A 20,249-nucleotide genomic window follows, 5' to 3' on the forward strand; every position below is an offset into this window, starting at 1 on the left:
AATCTTATTCAGCATGTTATCCAGTCTTCTATGCAATGCATGTACATGTGGTTGTGTTTCAAAAGAACATAATCTGTGTAAGTTCTAGCAAATATGCAGGGTATTTGCCAAAAAGGGCATAAAAAACAGGGCTAGCATTACATCCTTTTCTTTCACCTGGGGCTCCCTGTCTTCAATTAGACACATTATGCCTTATCCATTCTTCGGACACTGGGGATTGCAGTATGTCTCAATTTCTGTCTAGGCTGACACATAAAGAAGCAGCATTTGGGACTCACTTTGGTGAGATGGAATAGAAACAATTCACACACACCCACACAGCTGAAAAAAAAATTGGTATGCAGGACCTCAATGACATCTGGAAACAGTAAAGTAATAGATTTTGCTAAGCATTGGCAATGTTTCTATATTAAAACTCTGACACCACAGCAGGATACTTGAGGGATGATGCTGGGAGAGCCATCCTGGTTCATCCCTCAGTCACTGAAAGGTTAAAGACCAGCGCTAGGGTTTCAGCCTTATATCAATAAAAGTTTAACCCCCAAAACTCTACCTGACCCTTGGCCGGACATGTTTTCATTGTTTAATTTTTCATAGTTTCACCAGTCACCACAGCTCGTTTCTAAGCAATAACCCACAACAAGACACTCTTGATGGCCACCAACAGACCCAGTGAACTACACAGGAAGACGCCTGCATGCCATTCAAGCCACCCACTCACAATATGTCTATTTGTGCTGGAATAACAGCCTCACTTGTCCTCAATTGCCTTATAAATACCACTGCATAAACAAGAATCACGTTATAATAGAATCTCTTTGACTATGTCTGCACAGAGCTTGACATTTCAGCTGCTCCTGTAATAACTCTTGGTCATCATTTGCCAATTTAAAAGCCAACAAAACTTTGTTCACTATTTCTGTAAAAAATACTTTTTCCAACAAAAATTGAATGTTACATTTCAAAATCAGTATTATACTATATGAAATGCAGGTTATAGATTGTATTTGTCTTTATACAAAAGATCTTGTCATAGTGAAAAAACAATTACCTCATCTAAACATGGGTTGTTGGAGAAGGCTAATGTTTAGATTAGCTCTCTTATTTATCTTGGCTTAGATATCTGACCCATATTATGCAACCTGTTGACCTCGACACCTGCTGCTGCGCTGCTCTGTATCACTTGGCTCTTAAATAATATAGCTCTAGTTGGGATTTCTGACCCTCTGTGATTTCCACCAAACACAAAACATACCTTCAACTGCACAGTAAAAACATCTAACATTTATTTAGGCACAAAAGGTCTAAGGATCTACAGCAATGCATCCTGTAAATCTTGGACAAAGAAATCTTGATTTGACTGCACCCATACATGTACTGTATCTGTTGGTGATGCATAAACTGAAAATGCGTTTTTAATAGAAAAGAAACATAATCCAAAAATCTAGACTTTTAAGTGTTTTAAAGGTTGTTGGCTGAAGAGAACAAAAGAGCAGTGATATTACACAAACTCCTTAGTGGCCCTGCAGAAACGCTAAGAGAAGCAACTGGTCCTTTAATATTCCTGAATAGGTGGCTGGACACAGCAATGGGAACCAGATAATAGACTGGACATTACATTAAAAAAAAAAACTATCCTGAGAATGGGCTTCCCCAATTAGTGAATAAGCAAAGGTTTTTAAACAAACTTTTGAGTAAACAATCAATGAATTTATCTGAAACAGGAAATGCCAACATCTACTGCACAAGCTCCAAAGGCCAAATGCGCAATTAAAACATTCCCTGGGGATAATCAGTCATTTTGAGGCACAGAAAATGCTTAAGCATAACACATATTTGTTATATTATTAAAATTTCACATGGAAGAAAACATGCAATCAAGAGGCTGGCAATGGGTAAGGGTCATAAGGACAAGGACACTCACTAACTAGAAAAACACTGTACAACATGTGGACATCACATATTAACTTACATCTGTTCCAGATATTTGTCTGCTCTCCTGTTATCAATATGAAATTGTGAGCAAAAGTCTCAGCCACAATAATCATACAAGCATTCAGGCACCAGTCTGTCAATTATACATAGATAGATATTTCTAGCTGCCATCAAATCATGCAAAACGGGAGAAGAGAGGCCAGAGTTCTTGTTTTCTTGACAAATATTTGCGATGTAGAAGTTGTACATGTAGGAGCAAAACTACCATCACCACAGCAAATTTGTGCACAGTAGCAGATTCCTGACTGATTAAACTCTTCACAGTGATTAATCACTTACTGATTGATAATTAACTTTTCTAAAGAGGAAATGTAATATGCAATTGTCTATTGACTCGATCTATTGAAGCTACAGTACTTCCAATCATATATTGAATAAAAATCTTTTTAATGTTAGATGTTAAGAGGACAGCATCTCAGCAGCCAACCCAGGACACTACAGTATACCCAGTTTGAAATATTTTGAATTTATAGGAGTTGTTGTTAACACTCACCATCTCCACCCCCTGAGGAAAGGCAGTTCCCTCCCAGTCCTTCTTAGGGAATCGCTGGATGATCTTTCCACATCCCTCTCCTGAACCTGCAGATATAATGACAAACATCTGTCAGTGCAGACCATCATGGCATGTTGAGCTCTGCATGTTTTTTTTAAATGGGATTTAAAGTTATTCAGTGATATACATTATTATCAAGATGTTGATTTACAATTTCAGTGTATGGCATTGCATGGTTTGCAAAAGTATGCAGCAATATTAGATAACAAATATTTTTATTTACACTAGTATGGAAAGTCATATAATCACTATATAATATGTCATATAGAAAGTCAATAAATGCTTTGAATTTTGAATTGTCAGCTCTAACAAGTCAAACTCAAACAATATGTATTTAAATAACTATATATAAGGTGCAAAAGTGCCTCCATTTAAATATCCCACTTCCTTAATCAAAAAACAATCGTACATAATACGAACAAGAACTGCACCACACCACAAGACATCTTGCATTGGACTGTTTTCCCAGACGTGTACCATAGAGTCAATGTTTGTAACTTTTATCGAGTTCTTTCAGATTAATCCTGACATGAAGTGAAAAAACAAAAGCACACTATGATCTAAAAACATTTCCAGACTTTCCTAAACACAAAGTTAATTTACGAAATGTAAAAATATATCTTATTATTAGGTCTGACTCAATATGACCACATCACAAAACAAGTCAAAGGGAGGCATAATCAAGAGCAAGATTACAGATCAATAAAATATGAGCATATAAAAAAATATAATATGCCTGTCCACAGCCACAGTATAATAGTTAAGTGGAGTGTAAAGATTTCGCAACAGTCTGTAGGTTTCCTAATAGTTCCTTTCTTTGAAAAGGCCATTCATATACTTTGAAAACAGTGATGAAGATGATTTTATGCGGACTTTCAAAAAAAGCTTCTTGGAAAAGAGAAATTTCTCAGAAATCTAAACGGTGCTTTTAATTGCAAAACATGTGAATGGTGAACAATCTTTACTGGAAAAAGAAGGACCCATATTTGTTGACATAACAAAATGAAAGCAAATCTGACAGACACTTGAAATAAAGAATCAAGAAGCCCGATTAAATGAGTGAAGCTAAATGCTCCAGTGAATTAGGGAGAAGTTCCATCAATGAATTCTTTGTGCTGTTTTTGTGTTAAGTGCATATTCAACTAGTCACTGTGTTATTTGTACCAGCATGTGGTTTGGAGCTAAAAACACAACCGTCAGCCTGAGCAAATGGCAAATATGACTTTTACCTTAACAGTTGTCTTCTCATGCATTTTGTTTACCCACTTTAATTGTAGGTAGACTTAAAAGGAATGATATAAGAACAAGTTAAGAAGCCACTCTATAGGGCATTTATTGTATGCACAGATTGGGTTAAACAAAAGAATATTATTTGCTTGTTGCAAATTATGGTTAATACCAACTGCTCCAAAACAAACTTTTTGTTCACTACAGCAACATACATTGCATTTCATTATTTTTTCAAAAGGCAGCTGTACATTTAGTCAATTGTATCAACAATATTTGCAAAAAAACAACAAAAAAAAATGTGTGTGGGGGGGCGGGTGATTAATTCAAGATGTTTCTGGAGGAATGTGGTCCAAGTGTGAGATATGGGACTTATACCACTAACACAAAGCAGATAACAGCAGATCACAGGAGTGAGAAGCCCATTCATTTATTTGTGATAATACTCTGACAAGAAAATATTGGGGAGGAGACAGAATCAGAGTTAAACTAATAGGCACCAGAGGTAATATCTTCACTGTTAAATCACGAAACCCACAAAACTATCTGCAAATTTGACACCAAAGCCGCACGTCCAACTACTGTGTCTTGTTACTGATTACTGCGATGTTCATATCTCCCTATTATGTTGAGGCCAAATTGAAACTTAAAACTGTTCTGTTCTTTGGTGAAAGGCAAATCCCATTCACTCTGTTGTACTGGTTATGGTCACTACCCCAGACAAAAAGTCACAATCCTCACTGAAAAATTATGTTTTAAACATGTTCAAATTGGTGATATATATATATTTTTAATTCTATTAAATTCTATAGAATTAAAATGTGTTGCCAAAATACATACAAGACACAGCTTGTTAATTAGTATTTTATCACAGCCTAAATACAAAGTCTTGTGTTTGTCACAGCACACTACGTACAGTGTAAAATACACGAAGGCATACAGTACATAGTTAGCCTACTGCTGACTGACACAGCTGTGTAGTGATCTGTAGCAGGTGTAGTGAACTTCACCCACACGGATTTGTGAGGCTGACTATCGAAAGCTTTACAAGTGAAATAACTCCCTCATAGATTTCCCACTGGAGTCCATATGGTTGGGTCTTACAAAACTATGAAACCTAAATTGGATGTAATAATTCATGTTGACATGAATGCAAACACAACACACTATGTATTTAGGAATTGATATATGACTGCAACGTTCCTTTTTAGCAATCTGGAAAGCTAATAAATGGAAAATATATCTAATTAAAGAAAAATGTTCCCTATTTAACGTGCCAAAAACAGCATTTCAAGGTCTGTTTCACAATGTGCTCTCTGTCGATCTGCATTGTCTGACCCCATGACTTCATCCAAACATTATTTTAAACTCTTAGTCACTATTTGACAGTTAGGACACGTTTAATAAGCCAATGGAAAATGGGACAGCAAGAAAGAGAGATTACATACATGTAGCTGTTTAATTGAAATTCATTAACTAATATGGATAAGCAGAGATACTGTATATAGGAATTTTGTTAAAGAAATCAAGACCAATGTAATAATATGTCATCTATGCCCTTTAAACGTGCACTTATCTACCTGCCTCTTTGGCTCAAAACTATACAAACTATCTTGGCAGTGTGAGGACCCACGGAACTGCACAGTGCAGTATGATTAGCAATGTGCATTCCTCTGGTGCTGGTAGTCAGAGGTAACACGCCATAACCAGCAGCTGTCAGGCTCTCTGTGTTTCCACTGAGTAAACAGAAAGACCAGCAGTCCTTTGACAGTCATAAGAAGCACATTGAGAGAGTTAGTGTGTGGGCACCTACCTCGCAACTGGGTTAGCAGCTCTTTTAATATACATTTAGTGTGTGTGTGTCATGGCCCAGCTGTTTATAATGGTTCCTAAGTCCAAGATATTTAATGAAATCCTGAACATATCACAGTTATTAACTGGTCTGTGCATTGTTACTGACATACAGAAATAAATGTTCAATCAGGTTCTCAGTGGGCCATGATCCATTTTGCTGTTCCATGCACTTCAGCACAGGCAAATACATGATGCAGCAAACTACTTAGCGGACATAGCCCCTATGTCACAGCTGGCCAAAGTTCAGATACCAGACACAATCAAGGCGAACTGCTTCAACAAACAGAAAAACGAATTGCTGCACATCATCATGATGACATGAGGTCCCCCGATGGTTGGCTCCAGCCCTCAACAACTCCCTGAAACCTAGACCCCTGTCCAGGAGAGCGACTATTATTATTCACGAGGAGACTAAGTGGGGAATGGGTCTTGGTTAGGAAGTAAATTAGGTTAAACAGAAGGGACTTGGTTGTTGGTTATTTTTGGTTACTTTGGCGTTACCTTTAGCTTGTGTCCAGATGCTGCACAGAGAGCGGTGCCAGAACAACAGCCTGTCTGACCGTCTTTTTAGGACTTTTATAGCCGCTCTAATTGAAATCACATGCTCCGAGTACTACACGTTCTAATTTTCAACCACGGATGAAAATAAATGACAAAATTCCTCACATTCCACGAGGCTGCGCTCTTGTATTAAAACAAGCCATGCGTTTAAATACTACCCCCCTGCTAACTATAAAGAACCCCATGAGCGAGGATAATGGAACACAGGCCTGAACAGGAACATGCTAATTTGAACATCCGCTAGCAAAACGCAAGGGGGATGAAGTCCAAAAATCAAGTTTATTTATTTATTTATTTGTTTTTGGCAGAAGACGTTGAAACAACAACAAGAACAAACCTGTCTAAACCCATGTGTAATCATGTTTAAGTGCATGACTCATTTCCAGTTCAATACAGGACTGGATTGTGTTTCAGCTATATAAAATCTGCATATTTAGGTTTTTGTCCTGAAAGACTTAGGGGACATATTAATTAAGTAACTGGAGACTAAGCAGCCTTGAATAAGCTGTTAGAGAATTGCACAGTCCAGTACAACACAATGCCTACTCCCACAAGGCCTATTTTATGAAACACTTGTATATACAGATTTATATTTTCAATTTGTGGGCGCACAAAATTTTTTGTCAGTGTTTTTCTTATGAATATAAGAAAGTGTACAAGTGGTCAGGACCACCACATTAGTATCATTTAAAACATGTAACCAGGATTTTTTCATCCTGCTGCATTGATCTTCACAAGGTTATTGTAAACACCAAAACAACTTTTATTGTATTTAACTGGGCTGGAAACATTTGTTTTTATCTTTCCCACTGCTCTTCAGACTGAATCATTTTACTATAACTGTCGGAGCCTTTCCTTTCACCACGCCAAACACTTTGGATTTGTTTTTGAGTCACTCTTGCTGTGTACTGATTGTCACATGATGTAACTCATTCCTGTTATTTGTTAATGCAGCTCAGAGAGGATAAAGGAGAACTGGGATTGATGGTCCCTGCTAATGAAAGCTCAGCAGAATTGTCAGCACATAAGAACGAGAATGCATAGGTGTCTGAATCGAAAAGATGAATCAAGTTAAAAAAAATGACTTACAACTTACAAACTAACAACACGATACTGACTAATCGGTGAATCTTTACAAAAATTATTTTATAAATTAATATCTACATAATTTTTTTCATATTGCAGAAAATTAATAAATCTGAATTCTCCAACTCTACTGAGACCTCAGCCTTTAGTGCAAGTCAACACACACACACACACACACACACACACACACACACACACACACACACACACACACACACACACACACACACACACACAGATACATCTGGCTTCCAACTCGTGAATGAACGTAGTGATTTATTAGTGAGTTGTGTGATTTAGCATAGTCTCAACAACAAGTGGAAAACCACACAGTAAAAGCTGTTAGTGTTACTTGATTAGAGGAGATGTTTCTCCTCTTGGGTAAAAAAAAAAACTCCATTCATCTTCTAGATTTATCTTACTGCTGTTACTGTTGATTAAATCAGCCATGCTTACTTTACCATCTATGGAGAGGCCACCAGTGGACTCTGCCAGTTTACGTAACATTAACGTCAGCATCTAACCTGATTTTGGCCCAGTAATGCACACAGGTGGATTGTTCTGGAGCAAGTTCTTAGGTATCATTTATTTAATTTTCTCCACTACAGTATACATATACAGTAAGTTTGGTTATATATATTGCATCCAAATATTTGGGGTGTAATAGACATTAAGTGTAGATTTTCCAGATGTGCATTAGAAAATGTGACTGCATCCTAATAAAGCTACCACAGATGTGGTCAGAATGCCTTTCAGCATATCTGAGACAGATGTTGTCACATGGAGCAGCTCTTCATCACTTTAGTCCATCACTGTTCTGTATAGCTTGAAGATAGACCTGTTTCTATCGGGGCTGTACAGCATTATTATTTAAAAGTGAGCATTCACATCCCAGCAGATTTTCCCCTTAATATCATTGCTGAAGCATAGGAGACCTTGCATGGCCTGATGATGAGATGACCATTATCAGGAAGCTATATAAACTGTTCTGGAGGTTCTGTGTGAATGGCATGCAAAGGAATAGACTGTGGTGATGTTTGCATGGCAAAAGGGTATCAGAGATTAGCTGATGATGTCAGAAATATCCGTATCCGGCCTCTAAAGAGAGCATCATGGACCATATTTTAAAAAAAAAGAGCAGTTCAAAATGCTGGGAGAAGCTGTAATAAAATGAAAATAGTGCACACTACATTTTGTTGATGTTCCTCTATGATGATGGCGAGGGCATTTGGCATTGTTTTTGGCATTGAATTTTGACATTCCATACATTTGAGGTTCTCAAAATTCTCTATATAATCAATTATCTTTTCATCACTGCCCTTTTCCCTCAGCTCAGGAAAGACAAAAGCTGTGCACAGCACCACTTACTACTGTCTTACACATGCTTTCAGCCAGTCAGTGGTTCAAGGCTTTGTTTCTTGTGCACCCCATTTGCAACTGTGCATACATGGTGACTAGCACTTCTTCAAAAAGAACAAACAATTGAGCAACGTGTTTGTATATGACACTTGTCTGAGTTAACAACAAGGTCTGAGTTCATTTTGGTTCAACATTATAACTGTATCTGTATCTGAAATAAAGAAATATTGCAGTCATTCAGTTATAAAGTTTCATCTGACTGAGGAAATGGTCAGCATGACTCAGAAAGGGGTGACCTAATGTTTTAGAGTTTATTTTTTTAAACTATATTCCACTAACATACCTGTTTCAAGTATCAGATTTTAACTCTCATAATGCAAACTGTTACCTGACAAGACCTTCAGCAGAGTTTGCATAATCACAAAGCTCTGACTGTATAACACCTTAACAACAAAATGCAAGTAGTGTAACAGTAGCCGGTGGAGTTTCCCTACGAGTTTTAAACTCTGCAACAAAAGGAAGGAACTCCTCCAATGTGGTCAGGATGCCTCTCACCACAAAGTTTAAATCCAAATGAAAAGCTGCCAAATGTGAAGTAAAAAGAAAATAATCAGTGGAACCAGCAAATCCAAGACATAAAACAGAAGGAAAACAATCCCACATCTGTCATCTTCCTCTGATTCACATTAGGGTGATAAGTAACCTATTGGTGCTAAAATAATACAACACTCAAATTTGCTGCCCATGGCTACTTGATCTGATAGCCTTTACTGATAAATCTCTATAGTCATCTTAGGGTCATAGGACAGATATGAAAAGGTGAAGTAAACCACTGGTGGCTGTGATTCTGCAAAAGTCATTCTCTTATGGAAATGGCAACATTTGTACAGGTTGCATATTGAAACTACTCACTACTAAAGTAGATTCTAAAATAGTAGATAATGTAAGTGCTACAGTCTCTCCTGTGTATAAGCGATAAAGCTTAAAAAGTGCATAGAATAGGTAAAAAAAAAAAAAAAAAACAGTATTGTCACTGACAGCAGTATATATCCAATCCATGTCACAGGTGCATTTAAAAAGTTCATAATGTTTCATAATGTCCCTATGCAAAAATGTATTTGATATCAGAGATGATGCTGAAGCTGTCATAACTCTTTATCACCCACTACTAGAAAAATGGAGAAACCACTTACAAGCTGCACGTTCACATATAATAGTCTTAAGTTCTAACTATGCTGCTAATTTAGTTTAAAAAAAAAAAAAAAGATTACTCCACTAGCAATGAGCAAACCACCATTTTGACATGTGTTTATGTTACTGCTGATAAAATAATACAGACTGCTCAACTTGATATAAATAACTAATAATTTAGAAAACCAACCACAACACATGGCAGCCCTTCAAGATCTGGCATCTGCAACATGAAATCAACATCTCCAGCTGTTGGAAGAGCCAGTCACTAAAGTCAGTCAAAAATGTTTGCTTTACGGCATCATTTAGCCAAATGTAATACTAAGTTAACATGTGGCTTTTAGCCATCACCCTAGTATATATAAACAACTGTCAAATATAATCTTGGACTGATTGTCAAAAGTCAGCGCTTTGTTCAACCTTGTTTACGAAACATATTTTTAGACAAAAGCTGAAAAAGTTCAGAATGATAAAAATGGAGCCTTTCACTGAACAACAACCTCGTAAACAACATTCTGCTATTGTGAAAATGTTGCTACGCTGCAAAACGAGCTTCAATTATGAGAAATGCAGCATGTTGTTCAAATAGAAAATTAAAAAACATACGCTTGTCATGTTTGGGAAGAAGAACCCCAGATTTTCATTCCATGTTGCAATCAGACAATGCTGCAAGAAGAACAAACACAAAGCTCTCATAGGTCCAAATTGTGATTTGGTTTTTTGAGAAGATGTTTTTCAAAAGATGTTTTTTTTTTCCCACAGTATGTTACTTATGGGTGTGCTAATAAAACCAGCACAAACACTCTTTAAAAAGTCATAACAGAAAGTCAATTCAGGAAGGTTTTGGAGGACAGGACCTAGCATGGACTCATAATTGGTGCAAGTATTTAATAATGCTTAACATTGACATGCCATGTGAATTTGGGTCATGCCAACATCTAAGGCTTGAATATTTGCATCTCTACAGATACACATCTTCTGACACTTAGAAACATCAAACAGTCACAAAAGTCAACAGATGGAAGCATTTTGCTCTTGACCATTTAATCATTTTTGTTATTCTGCAGGATCGTCCTAGGTTACATAAGCCATTCCCCAGGTCCAGACCAGAAAATCCAAACCATAAAGTCACTCAGAGTAGAGACTGGGCCCATTCTCTGTGAAACACATTCCAAAAACAGTTTGACTCAATAAAGACTGATGATAGCCATCCAATAATCTGTTCAAGAAAAGCATCTGGGCAAATTCCTCATTTTCATTTGGCAAATAGAAGTTTATGATGAACAGCACATCAGACCATATACACTCAATGATAGTAAAGAGGAAGTGTCCTACTGCAAAAGTGAAATATAAAATATGAAGCAGCAGTACAGAGTGCATCCTTGTTTTCACATTTAAACATTATACATGAAAATATTTCCAAGGTTTGTAAGCTCATGACATCGGCCGTCAGAAAACAGACTGATCAGGTTTCCAATAGAGGAATCTGTCTCTTAGGTCATATTATTTTCACATTAGTCAAGCACTAAAATTACAAACAGTACCTGGGATACATTTTAAGGTCAACAATAACCTGTATTTCCAGAATTTCCCTTCAGGGATTAATAAACTTTATCTCATCTCATGTCAATAAACTACAGAATTTGAAGTTGCACCGCACTTCTACTTTTTGTCTGTCGTGCCAAGTAAGCCTTACAATGAAAATATCACAAATCATCCTGCTGGAGAAACATAGAGTGGATTTATACACAAGCAATATAAGCAAGTCAGTGAAACTAGGTTGTACCACTGCAAGATAATCAGAATTTAGCAAGAGTATTTACCACACAGCACTTTCTACTCTTCTCTCTGCAATACTATCCTTACTATTCATTATTCCAAGCCCACTGTACTGTATCCACCTGTATTCCTACCTCTGCACTACCTTGTTTATTCCTATGTTAAAAGTTAAAACTGGGGTTTATTAAAGGGTACACGTACTATCGGTATCCACAGACTGATTTAGTATAATTGGGTCAGACCAGTGGAGCAAAAGTCAGCTCTGTGCAGGAGGCTCAGTGATGACCCACGGAGGAATCTCTGGTTTGAATTAATGAGCAAGGTGGGCAGGAAAAATCTGTTGTTTATTGGACATTACTGTGACCAGACTGGCTGCCGGTATCCATCGTCACTGGGAAAAGACAGCCCTCTCTAAACAGTGGTATTTCATTTTCCCCTGCATTTCAATAAGACTCATTTAAGATTTTTCAGTTTCAGTTTCGCTTACAAACAATGGTACCTTTGCAGGGCTTGTTACGCTTCATTACACTGAGCAAAACATAAGAAAAATAGACAAGCAGTACGGAGTGAAGGACTACAGGGGCTTACACGTGGATGAGACATAAGCCTGTGACTGTACCCTAATCAACTACAATCTGAGACTTTCACTCTTCACAGTCAACCTCATCATCATCAGCGGCCAGCGGAGGAAAAAAAAAAAAAATTAAACTCCCTGTCCCTGAGTCTTTTTGTGGTGAGATGTGAATCTGTTCAGACTGTTCTAGTGATGCCAGGAACATTTTGTCCCTGCAGCACAAAAAATTCATTTGTCAGCCCTCACTGGGATGCACAGAGCGGATGAAAGACACTGTTTACCTATTGTGAATAGCAAGCTATGGCGACTAAGAGGATTCAGCTGCTCTGGCCCCTCTTTGACACACATGGTGCTGGATGGACGCCACTAAAAAGAGGCTAGGAACTTTAATTTGTTCCCTTTTGGCAGATTAGCTGAATATTTCTACTTTCTCCAGCAACAGTCCTTACTGGACCCTCACAATGCAGAGATATAAGCTATTTATGAGGTATGTGAAGACTGCATATCTGCAATGCTAATGGAGTTCATTTATTTCTCTAATCAATGTTTGGAAAGTGATGCAGAGTTTATTCCCTGTGTTGGATGACGGGAATGAGGCTGGACCTGAGGCACAGCATGCAGCTGGGAGCATGGGGAGCTTCCTGTCCCACTGCAGAACAAGGGAGAGGGAGAATGTGGGACCGGACTGTGCACAAGGACTGCCTTTCCTCGCAGCTGTATAAAGTTACGCCCATCATGAGAAAGTTTCCAGTTCTTCCAGAAAAAAAACAAAACAAAACAAAACAAAAGCAAATATAACACAACAAATCAAATCGGGTAAAAACAGACCCAAAAAAAAAAAAGAGTGTGCGGGACAGCCAAGGTGCAAGTCCACCCCGCTGCCAAATTACGCAACAAAAATTCAAAACATGGATGCAAACACTGGCACCAATACCTCGACTGAGTCATCAATACAAACACGACCAAGGAGGGATCACAACTCGTCCTATAGGCTCTTTAGTGAGCTCCGTTCAGCAAAGTGTGTCCCATTAGCGGGCAGGGAAACTTGCCCCCAGGACCTGACAAGCCCACGGCCAACAGGGACAGGATGTGAGAGATTGTGGATCCATGAAAAGTTTCGATGGATCCAAGTCAAACAGCACAACGCGTCGTGTGTAAACATCTGCTGGTGACTCGCCATCGAGCGTGTGCTCGATCTGTAAACACATGCCAGCCAGATTACAGTCAACATCTGGCCGGTTAGTGAGAGAAAAGAAAGTGTTTCCAGGCTCGGCTGGTAGCTGTGTGGCTAACGTTAAGCTAAGCACAAAGTAGCATCAATATCACCACACACTGACTGACGGCCTGGGCACAAACCTCAGCTTCGCCCCGGCGAGGCTCCACCGCCAAACTTACCGGCTTTTTCCTGATCGTATCCCACGACAATAAAATAATCAGCCAATCTAGCCATGTCTGATGTTTTTCCCGAGATATACCAACACAATTCAGCATTTTTCCTTCTTCCAGAGCACAGCCATGTTTGACAGAAGGAGTGTCACTGCGCTTGCGTGCAGGAGCAGGAGCCATCCATGGGCGTGGGCCCACGAGTTTACAAATACAGTACTGTGTCCCAACAGAGCCTTTATTTTTGGCCCTGACGCACAGGTCCCCCCAAACAGACAGCCACCGCGTTAGACTAATATTCTATATTTTACTGCAGCTCATATTAAACACATACTGATGCCCTAACAGTGGCCTGGCAATAGGATGGATACTCTTTAACATCTCTGGAGACCTGCAGCTTTACACTTACTCCAGGGTACCTTCACTGAAATGGTTGATACAGGTATTAAATAAATGCTCCATGGTTCTGTGTAAAATATAGGATTTTTACCAGATTAAAGAGTATTATGCTACCCTTTATACTCGATACCCAGTTTTTCCCTTTTTCTATCATTTAAATTTAGGTTGCAGAGATTTTGTTCCAGGGACTCTTAACTGGATCAGATGTTTGTTAACTTGTGGCTTACACAGTTTTTATTCACCATTCATCATTCATCATCCAATACCATCCAATGCCATGCCATGGGCTACCATCATTCATTATTCATCATCATTTATTCATCATTTTATTCATCATTTTTATTCATATTACAGTGCCTTCAATACATGGCAGAGGATTATTTTCTGGGCTTTGAAATGATTGGGCGTTATTCCATGGATGCATTTTGTGTGTGTGTGTGTGTGTGTGTGTGTGAGCTTTTTTTAGTACTCAATTTTGTGTGCTGTAAGAATTTAAATGATTTCATTTTTTTTTCCAGTGGAATTTCCTTTGACATGATATTGAATATTTATGGAAACAGTGAAAGCTGTGAAATAACACAGTTAATGTGTGTGTGCAAGGAAGACAGGAATCACAGTCACTGTCAATAATAACAGAAGCACAGCAAGTAATTTCCACTGAATTTCTGCCCCCGCCTTTCTATCCCACTTATTGTTTTGCAAGTAAAAGGATGATGAAAACAGAGTAGTCAAATTGTTGAACCTGAGCCAAAACATAAAAAATTTCAGACTGGGCGTCTGCATATAGCGATTTGGCATTACACAAAATGATGGGAAGGTACTGGAACTTGAAGAACACATAGTTCCAAGCGACAGAAATTTCTAGATTTATCATAGCATTGTGATATTTCTGAATCATCTGTAAGATGTGTGCCTTTGGGTTTGACACCATCTTTTTTCCTGGCAGAAATTACATTAGTTGCTCCTCTCACATGTACCTGCTCATGCTTAACATGTAAGGTCACACAGAAACTGTCATTCATCCTATGATAACAGGAGACTGCTATATAAGGAGCTAAAAAGCTACATCAAAATTTTGTTTTCTTGATTGCACAATCACTTGTTGTAAACTGTGTTGAGGGGATTACTTGTCTGCCGGAGGCAATTATCATTACAAAGTGCTTACAAAACATTTGCTGGTTTACAGCACATCTGTTTGACATTTATATATATTTTTTTTAGTTTAAAATATGACACCATGTGTGGAATGAGGTTGCAAGAGTTATAAATAAACTCAGCAAGGTTCTGTGTCAGGGAATAAATACAGTCAAATATGAATTATAGCATGCTGATATGCTACAGTAGAATGTCGTGTTGGCGAAAATGATGTTTAAAGTACCTGACGCACAATTTATCTTTTTCATTGAAACTGAAACCAAAATCAAAAATGAAAGCATTACTGTTAATTTGCACCATACCCGGTGATACTTTCGACACTGGAATTTCTACACTGATAAAACCAAATGGATTTTTTCTGGTATTTACAACATTTCACACACTAAATGCGATTGGATATGATTTCAGACTTTTTGGAATCACATTCTCAGTGTTTTCTCCGTGCTAGTGTTTTACACTAGCTGTGGTTCAGTGGGATGAAAGCTGTGATAAACAAAAAGTTGTTACTTCCTCAGTGTGTATGGCACTTTCCACGTGTGCTTCCCTTTGGGCTTTATCTGCCTCATAAACCCCACTAACAAGGCTGTTTGTGTTAGGCTCTGAAATATAAACTCAACTAAAATTTTCAGTACTCTAGTCTGAAATATCTTTAAGTTTTTTTTTAGCTTATATATGAACAGACATGAACATAGCCATGTAAAACAAACTGCATGCAGGTTTTGAGTGACTTATTGGTCAGCCTATGAACTCAGATAATATGAGAAGATGATGTTCTCTGACTCATATGTACAGTCAGACTTCATGGCTTTCCAGCACCTGACACATTCTTGTGTATGCATTCCTAAAGTGAAAATTGAAATCATATTACTTATAATCTATAAAAGCAACAAACAAACAGCCGATATTTTTCAAACATCATATGATGTTTATGTTAATTTTCTGACTCTTGATTTATTTTTAGATACTTGACAAATTCCATTTCGTATTTATCAAAATATTAAAATAAAGTCCAGAGTCAAATGTTTCCTTGGACAAACAAATACAGTGATTGTATTGTTTTTGCAGTTGGGCATAGCGTATGTTCATGCTGATATGGAAATTTACAAAGGCAGGGAGTGCCCTGAAAGCAGACTGTGGAAACACTCCTTCAATTTTATTTTATGCAATTAGCCAATTGGACTGAAAAAAAAAAGATCAGAAAAACTATACATGGACATTAAAGTTCAAGTATAACAATTTGGCAAATGTTTAAACTGTTTCTTCTGTGTTTATTCTGATTTATATTACTTTTTTTTTTACAGAGAGCAGTCAGCTGAGATCAACATGTTTTCTCTTTGGGACACTGAATGTAGTATTTCCTTTAAATAGTCGATGGTCACAGGTTCTTTTTGTCATAATATTCACATGCTGAAATGAAGCAAACAACATCTTATAATAATTTTAAAACTTTGGTGAGGCATCAGTTATACTGTGCTGAAGAAAAGTTAATGTTTTTACTTGGTGGAAAATGGATTCAGTGGCTCCCCTGCACTTATTCTGTAAGCCTAAATCTGCTTCCTTCGTTATTTAAGTTTTAATTTTCACTTCGGACCTTCTTATTGTGTTGCTTTGTTATACTACATGAGCAACAGCAAAGCAAGGATGGGGTGGGGGAAAAGGATGAGAGACTGTGTATGTCAGTCAATGAGCCCCTCCTCCATCCTGTATAAAGGCTGCGTGTCTGGTGTGTAGGCATTATTAGCAGAGTGACACAGCTGCCTTTCAGAACCAGTGGCAAGTTCAAGAGACCTGTGGAGTACTTGTTTTTTCACAGCTGATTCTACAAGAAGACCTTTCTCATCCAACTGAAGTCTAAAAAAAATACAGGTATGTGCACTTACTTTTCAATAAGATATTGTGTTTGTTTTTTTTTTGTTTTGCTCTGCTTCCAGCTGATGGCTTTATCCTTTTTTTTTTGAGGTCATGCTCAAGTGTAGAGACAAGGACAGGTTATCTGCCTAGTTATATAAGCAGGTCAGCTCTTAATGTGTGTGCCCTTCAAGATTTAAAGCATCTAAGGGAGGCATTATATGTTGTTTATTAGCTGCAATTAACATGGTGTGCTCTATTTAATCCAGTGACTTGACCTGAGTTACATTTTAGTTTTTGTTTGACTTTTGAGCTGAACCTATTTTGAACCCTCATTGGTAGACTGTGTCCTTCGCATTATTGGCCAGGGGCCCAAAGCATGGTTGCAGGTTCACTTAATCGAGCAAAATCTGACCTTAGCTTAACTTTTTAAATAGATGAATGATATGTGCAAATGACTTGGCTTTTGGACTCTTGTGTAAGAAAAGCATTTGTGTGGCACTGTGAGAATACTGTAAGAGGGATTTTTAAATGCATAGAGGGACAGTAGGAAATTCATGCAGTTAAATTAAATCTATGGGATAAATAACAAATGATTTTCTACTATCCACAGGAGTCAAAATGAAACTGATCCTCCAGTCTTTCCTCTATTGCTGCCTGCTGGCAACAGTAGCACACTGTGTGGAACTTGAAGTGAATCCGGAGTTGAAAAAAAGGTGAGTCATTCATTCAATAATTGAATGTTTTCATCCGATACATGATGTGACAGAAATGGTCTGTCTGTTGAATCATCTACTTAAGGCTAATGGAATTTTCTTCTCCTCTCCAAGGCTAAGCATATGGCTAGGGAGCAGACTGAGAAGAAATCTTGACAGCGTAGCAGTAGAGAAGACAGCGGAGTCTGGGTTTGTCAGAACAGAAGACATCAGGGATACCTTGCTGCCACATTCCAGGTAAAACACTAACCATGCAATGAAAATCTACTGTCTCAATTTTGGTTATCATATACCTTTTTATCATTTAAATGAGTTCTGTTTGTCATAGAACAGGAATAAAACATTAAAGCTCAGGAACTAACTGCTCCTCTTGTTTCTTTTGACTTGCAGCACTAACAACAATGTCCGAACCAAGAGATCGAAAAACTCAGCCAACCAGTCAACAAGTCAAGGTTGTTTATTGGTCACCTGCACAGTGCATGACCTGGCACACCGCCTGTACCAGCTCAGTGGAAAGCACAAGAGTGCCCCTCTTGACAAGATCAGCCCGCAGGGATACGGCCGAAGACGGCGATCTCTTCCAGTGCGCAGAGTCACTCTGAGTCTAGATCAAGGCAGGCTGCGGCCAGTTTGGAGCGTAACTGACTCACAAGTTTACAAGCTTGAGGCTCTCCTCAGACAGACATGAGTGGGACTGTGCAAGAGGAGTTGGGAACAAAAGCAAGGGAGTAGTTCAGAGTTACTGTCCAATCAGCTCTGTTCTAAAATTCTCAAAATGCCTCAAACTCTTGCCAAGTATTCTCCAGCACATTTTTCCAGGCATGAGGACTGAATCAGAGCAAAACTGGCTGCACAGAGTTTTTCTAACTGCTGAGCCATGCAGACCTGCATACAGCCGCAGCTAACTCAGAGACACTGGATGGCACAGCGTGGAATAAACTACAGGTGCTGCTCCGTGCTTGGCAGACAAAAAAAGGAAGAGTGCTAATACCTGGCACAAGGGATGCAACCTCTGTCTTAAAGAGGGAACTCTTCTTGGACTTTACACACTTATTCCTCAAAGCCAGGACTTTGATAAGTGCTATACTCTAGGGATAAAACCATCATGTTCCATCAAACCGTCTTGTCTGCACTTTTCCATTGGACTTAAAGTCAAAAGAATCATCAGGAGAAGATGTCCTCATCACAATGCCAAATAGGAAGATAGCCTATTGAGCAATAAAGATCTCAGTATATATCCAGTTTTGGGCACTGTATAAGGGAAAATGTTTTAGACTGTGTGAGCTATGTGCCAGTCCATAATGGACTGAAATATACTTGAAAATGTTATTGTTTGTACAAAAACATGTGCAATCCATTCTTGTTTTTACTGCAGGTATATGTATATATGAATTATTATTTAAATATTATATAAAGGTTACATTAAAGTACTTATACAGATAGAGCTATTTTTGTACAGAAAGAAATATATGGGCATTGTAGCTGTTTGTCATTATTCTTTTGCAAACTGTGGTAATAGGATATGTGTTTTATGGGTATATTATATATTTGTAAATGTGTTTTATTTTATTTGTGTCAAAGCAATAACAATGTCATTCAATAAACATTTTTCATACAAAATCTAGACCTTGTCCAGACCTCCTTTGTTCTTGACTCTAGTAAATTGAAAGTGGTGTTCTACTGTATAGTCTGGAGTTGACTGCTACAGCGACCACCTGGTCTCTGTTAAGTGATTACAGGGGCTAATTAGAGCCTCTCTTCCACTCACTACATTCCCCTAGTTATGATGCCCCCCCCCTTACCTTCAAAACAAGGACGGAGAGGGTGCTAGGCGCATTCCTGCTTGGTTCAGCTCATATATGTTGGCTCACTCCACGCCACAGAGCAGCCCTACAGCCATCAGAGGAGGCCAAGGCTCTACCTCCATCTGTATTCAATGGTACATGGCTGGGACACAAAAAGCGTGGGGGGGTTCCGGTCTGACATTTCTGTGGGAACATCACAGAAACTACTCTAACAAAACACTGATCATCACCTTCACATTCAAGCAGCGCTCTGAGACTAAACAGTGCTGAAAGGCTGCAGACTTCTTTGCTTAAACATACTAACTGGATATTTACTTTACTCTTATAAGCAATTCTTGGTGAAATCATACAGGAAATGCAAGATAAAAATCATGAAATCGTGTATTAGCTTTTTGTACAGCCCTTCAGGTTAATTTACAGTCTGATCATCAGCGATTAGAATATTTGTCTAGAGATTATTTCTGCATTTATAATAAAATACCAGAAAAACCCATTACATCTGTTTGACATGTTGTAGTATGACTGTCAGCAGGTTATGTAGAAACAAAGTGAGGGTCAACACTGTAATTGTATGTTCTCTATTGCCATCTAGTGTGAGGCTGCTAAGTTTTGTTTTTTGCTGTTTTTGCACTGATTTATTCAGTTAGATCAAACAGCAAAGTTCATATGAAAGTTTTGAAATTAAAGCAGGAACAGCAATAGGCGAGAGTTGCATACAGAAGCATACAGAATTGTAAAATCCAGTACCTTTGTAAGACCCATAT

At 38.2% G+C, this 20,249-nt stretch overlaps 2 protein-coding genes across 4 annotated transcripts in view; one reads left to right on the top strand and one right to left on the bottom strand.

The window, feature by feature from the left end:
• Nucleotides 1-13,729, bottom strand: part of sbf2 (SET binding factor 2) — an 80,430-nt gene extending 66,701 nt beyond the window's left edge. For all 3 annotated transcript variants that reach the window (XM_026320582.1, XM_026320581.1, XM_026320583.2), the window contains exons 1-2: nucleotides 13,575-13,729; nucleotides 2,489-2,574 (exon numbers count right to left, since the gene is read on the bottom strand). In XM_026320582.1, coding sequence (XP_026176367.1) covers nucleotides 2,489-2,574; nucleotides 13,575-13,629 — 141 coding nt within the window. In that variant the 5' untranslated portion in view covers nucleotides 13,630-13,729. The remainder of the gene's footprint in view (nucleotides 1-2,488; nucleotides 2,575-13,574) is intronic.
• A 3,117-nt stretch (nucleotides 13,730-16,846) lies between these two features.
• On the top strand, nucleotides 16,847-18,838 carry adma (adrenomedullin a). Its single transcript, XM_026319609.1, has 4 exons — nucleotides 16,847-16,982; nucleotides 17,578-17,680; nucleotides 17,795-17,917; nucleotides 18,071-18,838. Exons 2-4 carry the CDS (start codon nucleotides 17,586-17,588, stop codon nucleotides 18,366-18,368), a joined length of 516 nt encoding a protein of 171 aa, XP_026175394.1. The 5' UTR covers nucleotides 16,847-16,982; nucleotides 17,578-17,585; the 3' UTR covers nucleotides 18,369-18,838.
• Nucleotides 18,839-20,249: the final 1,411 nt, after the last annotated feature.

This window comes from Mastacembelus armatus, chromosome 3 (assembly GCF_900324485.2).
Source record: "Mastacembelus armatus chromosome 3, fMasArm1.2, whole genome shotgun sequence".
Lineage (NCBI taxonomy): Eukaryota > Metazoa > Chordata > Actinopteri > Synbranchiformes > Mastacembelidae > Mastacembelus > Mastacembelus armatus.

Coding starts and splice junctions, on each gene's coding strand:
- adma (XM_026319609.1), top strand. CDS start 17,586: ATGAAACTGATCCTCCAGTCTTTCCTCTATTGCTGCCTGCTGGCAACA. Junction 17,681..17,794: donor AATCCGGAGTTGAAAAAAAG/GTGAGTCATTCA, acceptor CTCCTCTCCAAG/GCTAAGCATATGGCTAGGGA. Junction 17,918..18,070: donor ACCTTGCTGCCACATTCCAG/GTAAAACACTAA, acceptor TTTGACTTGCAG/CACTAACAACAATGTCCGAA.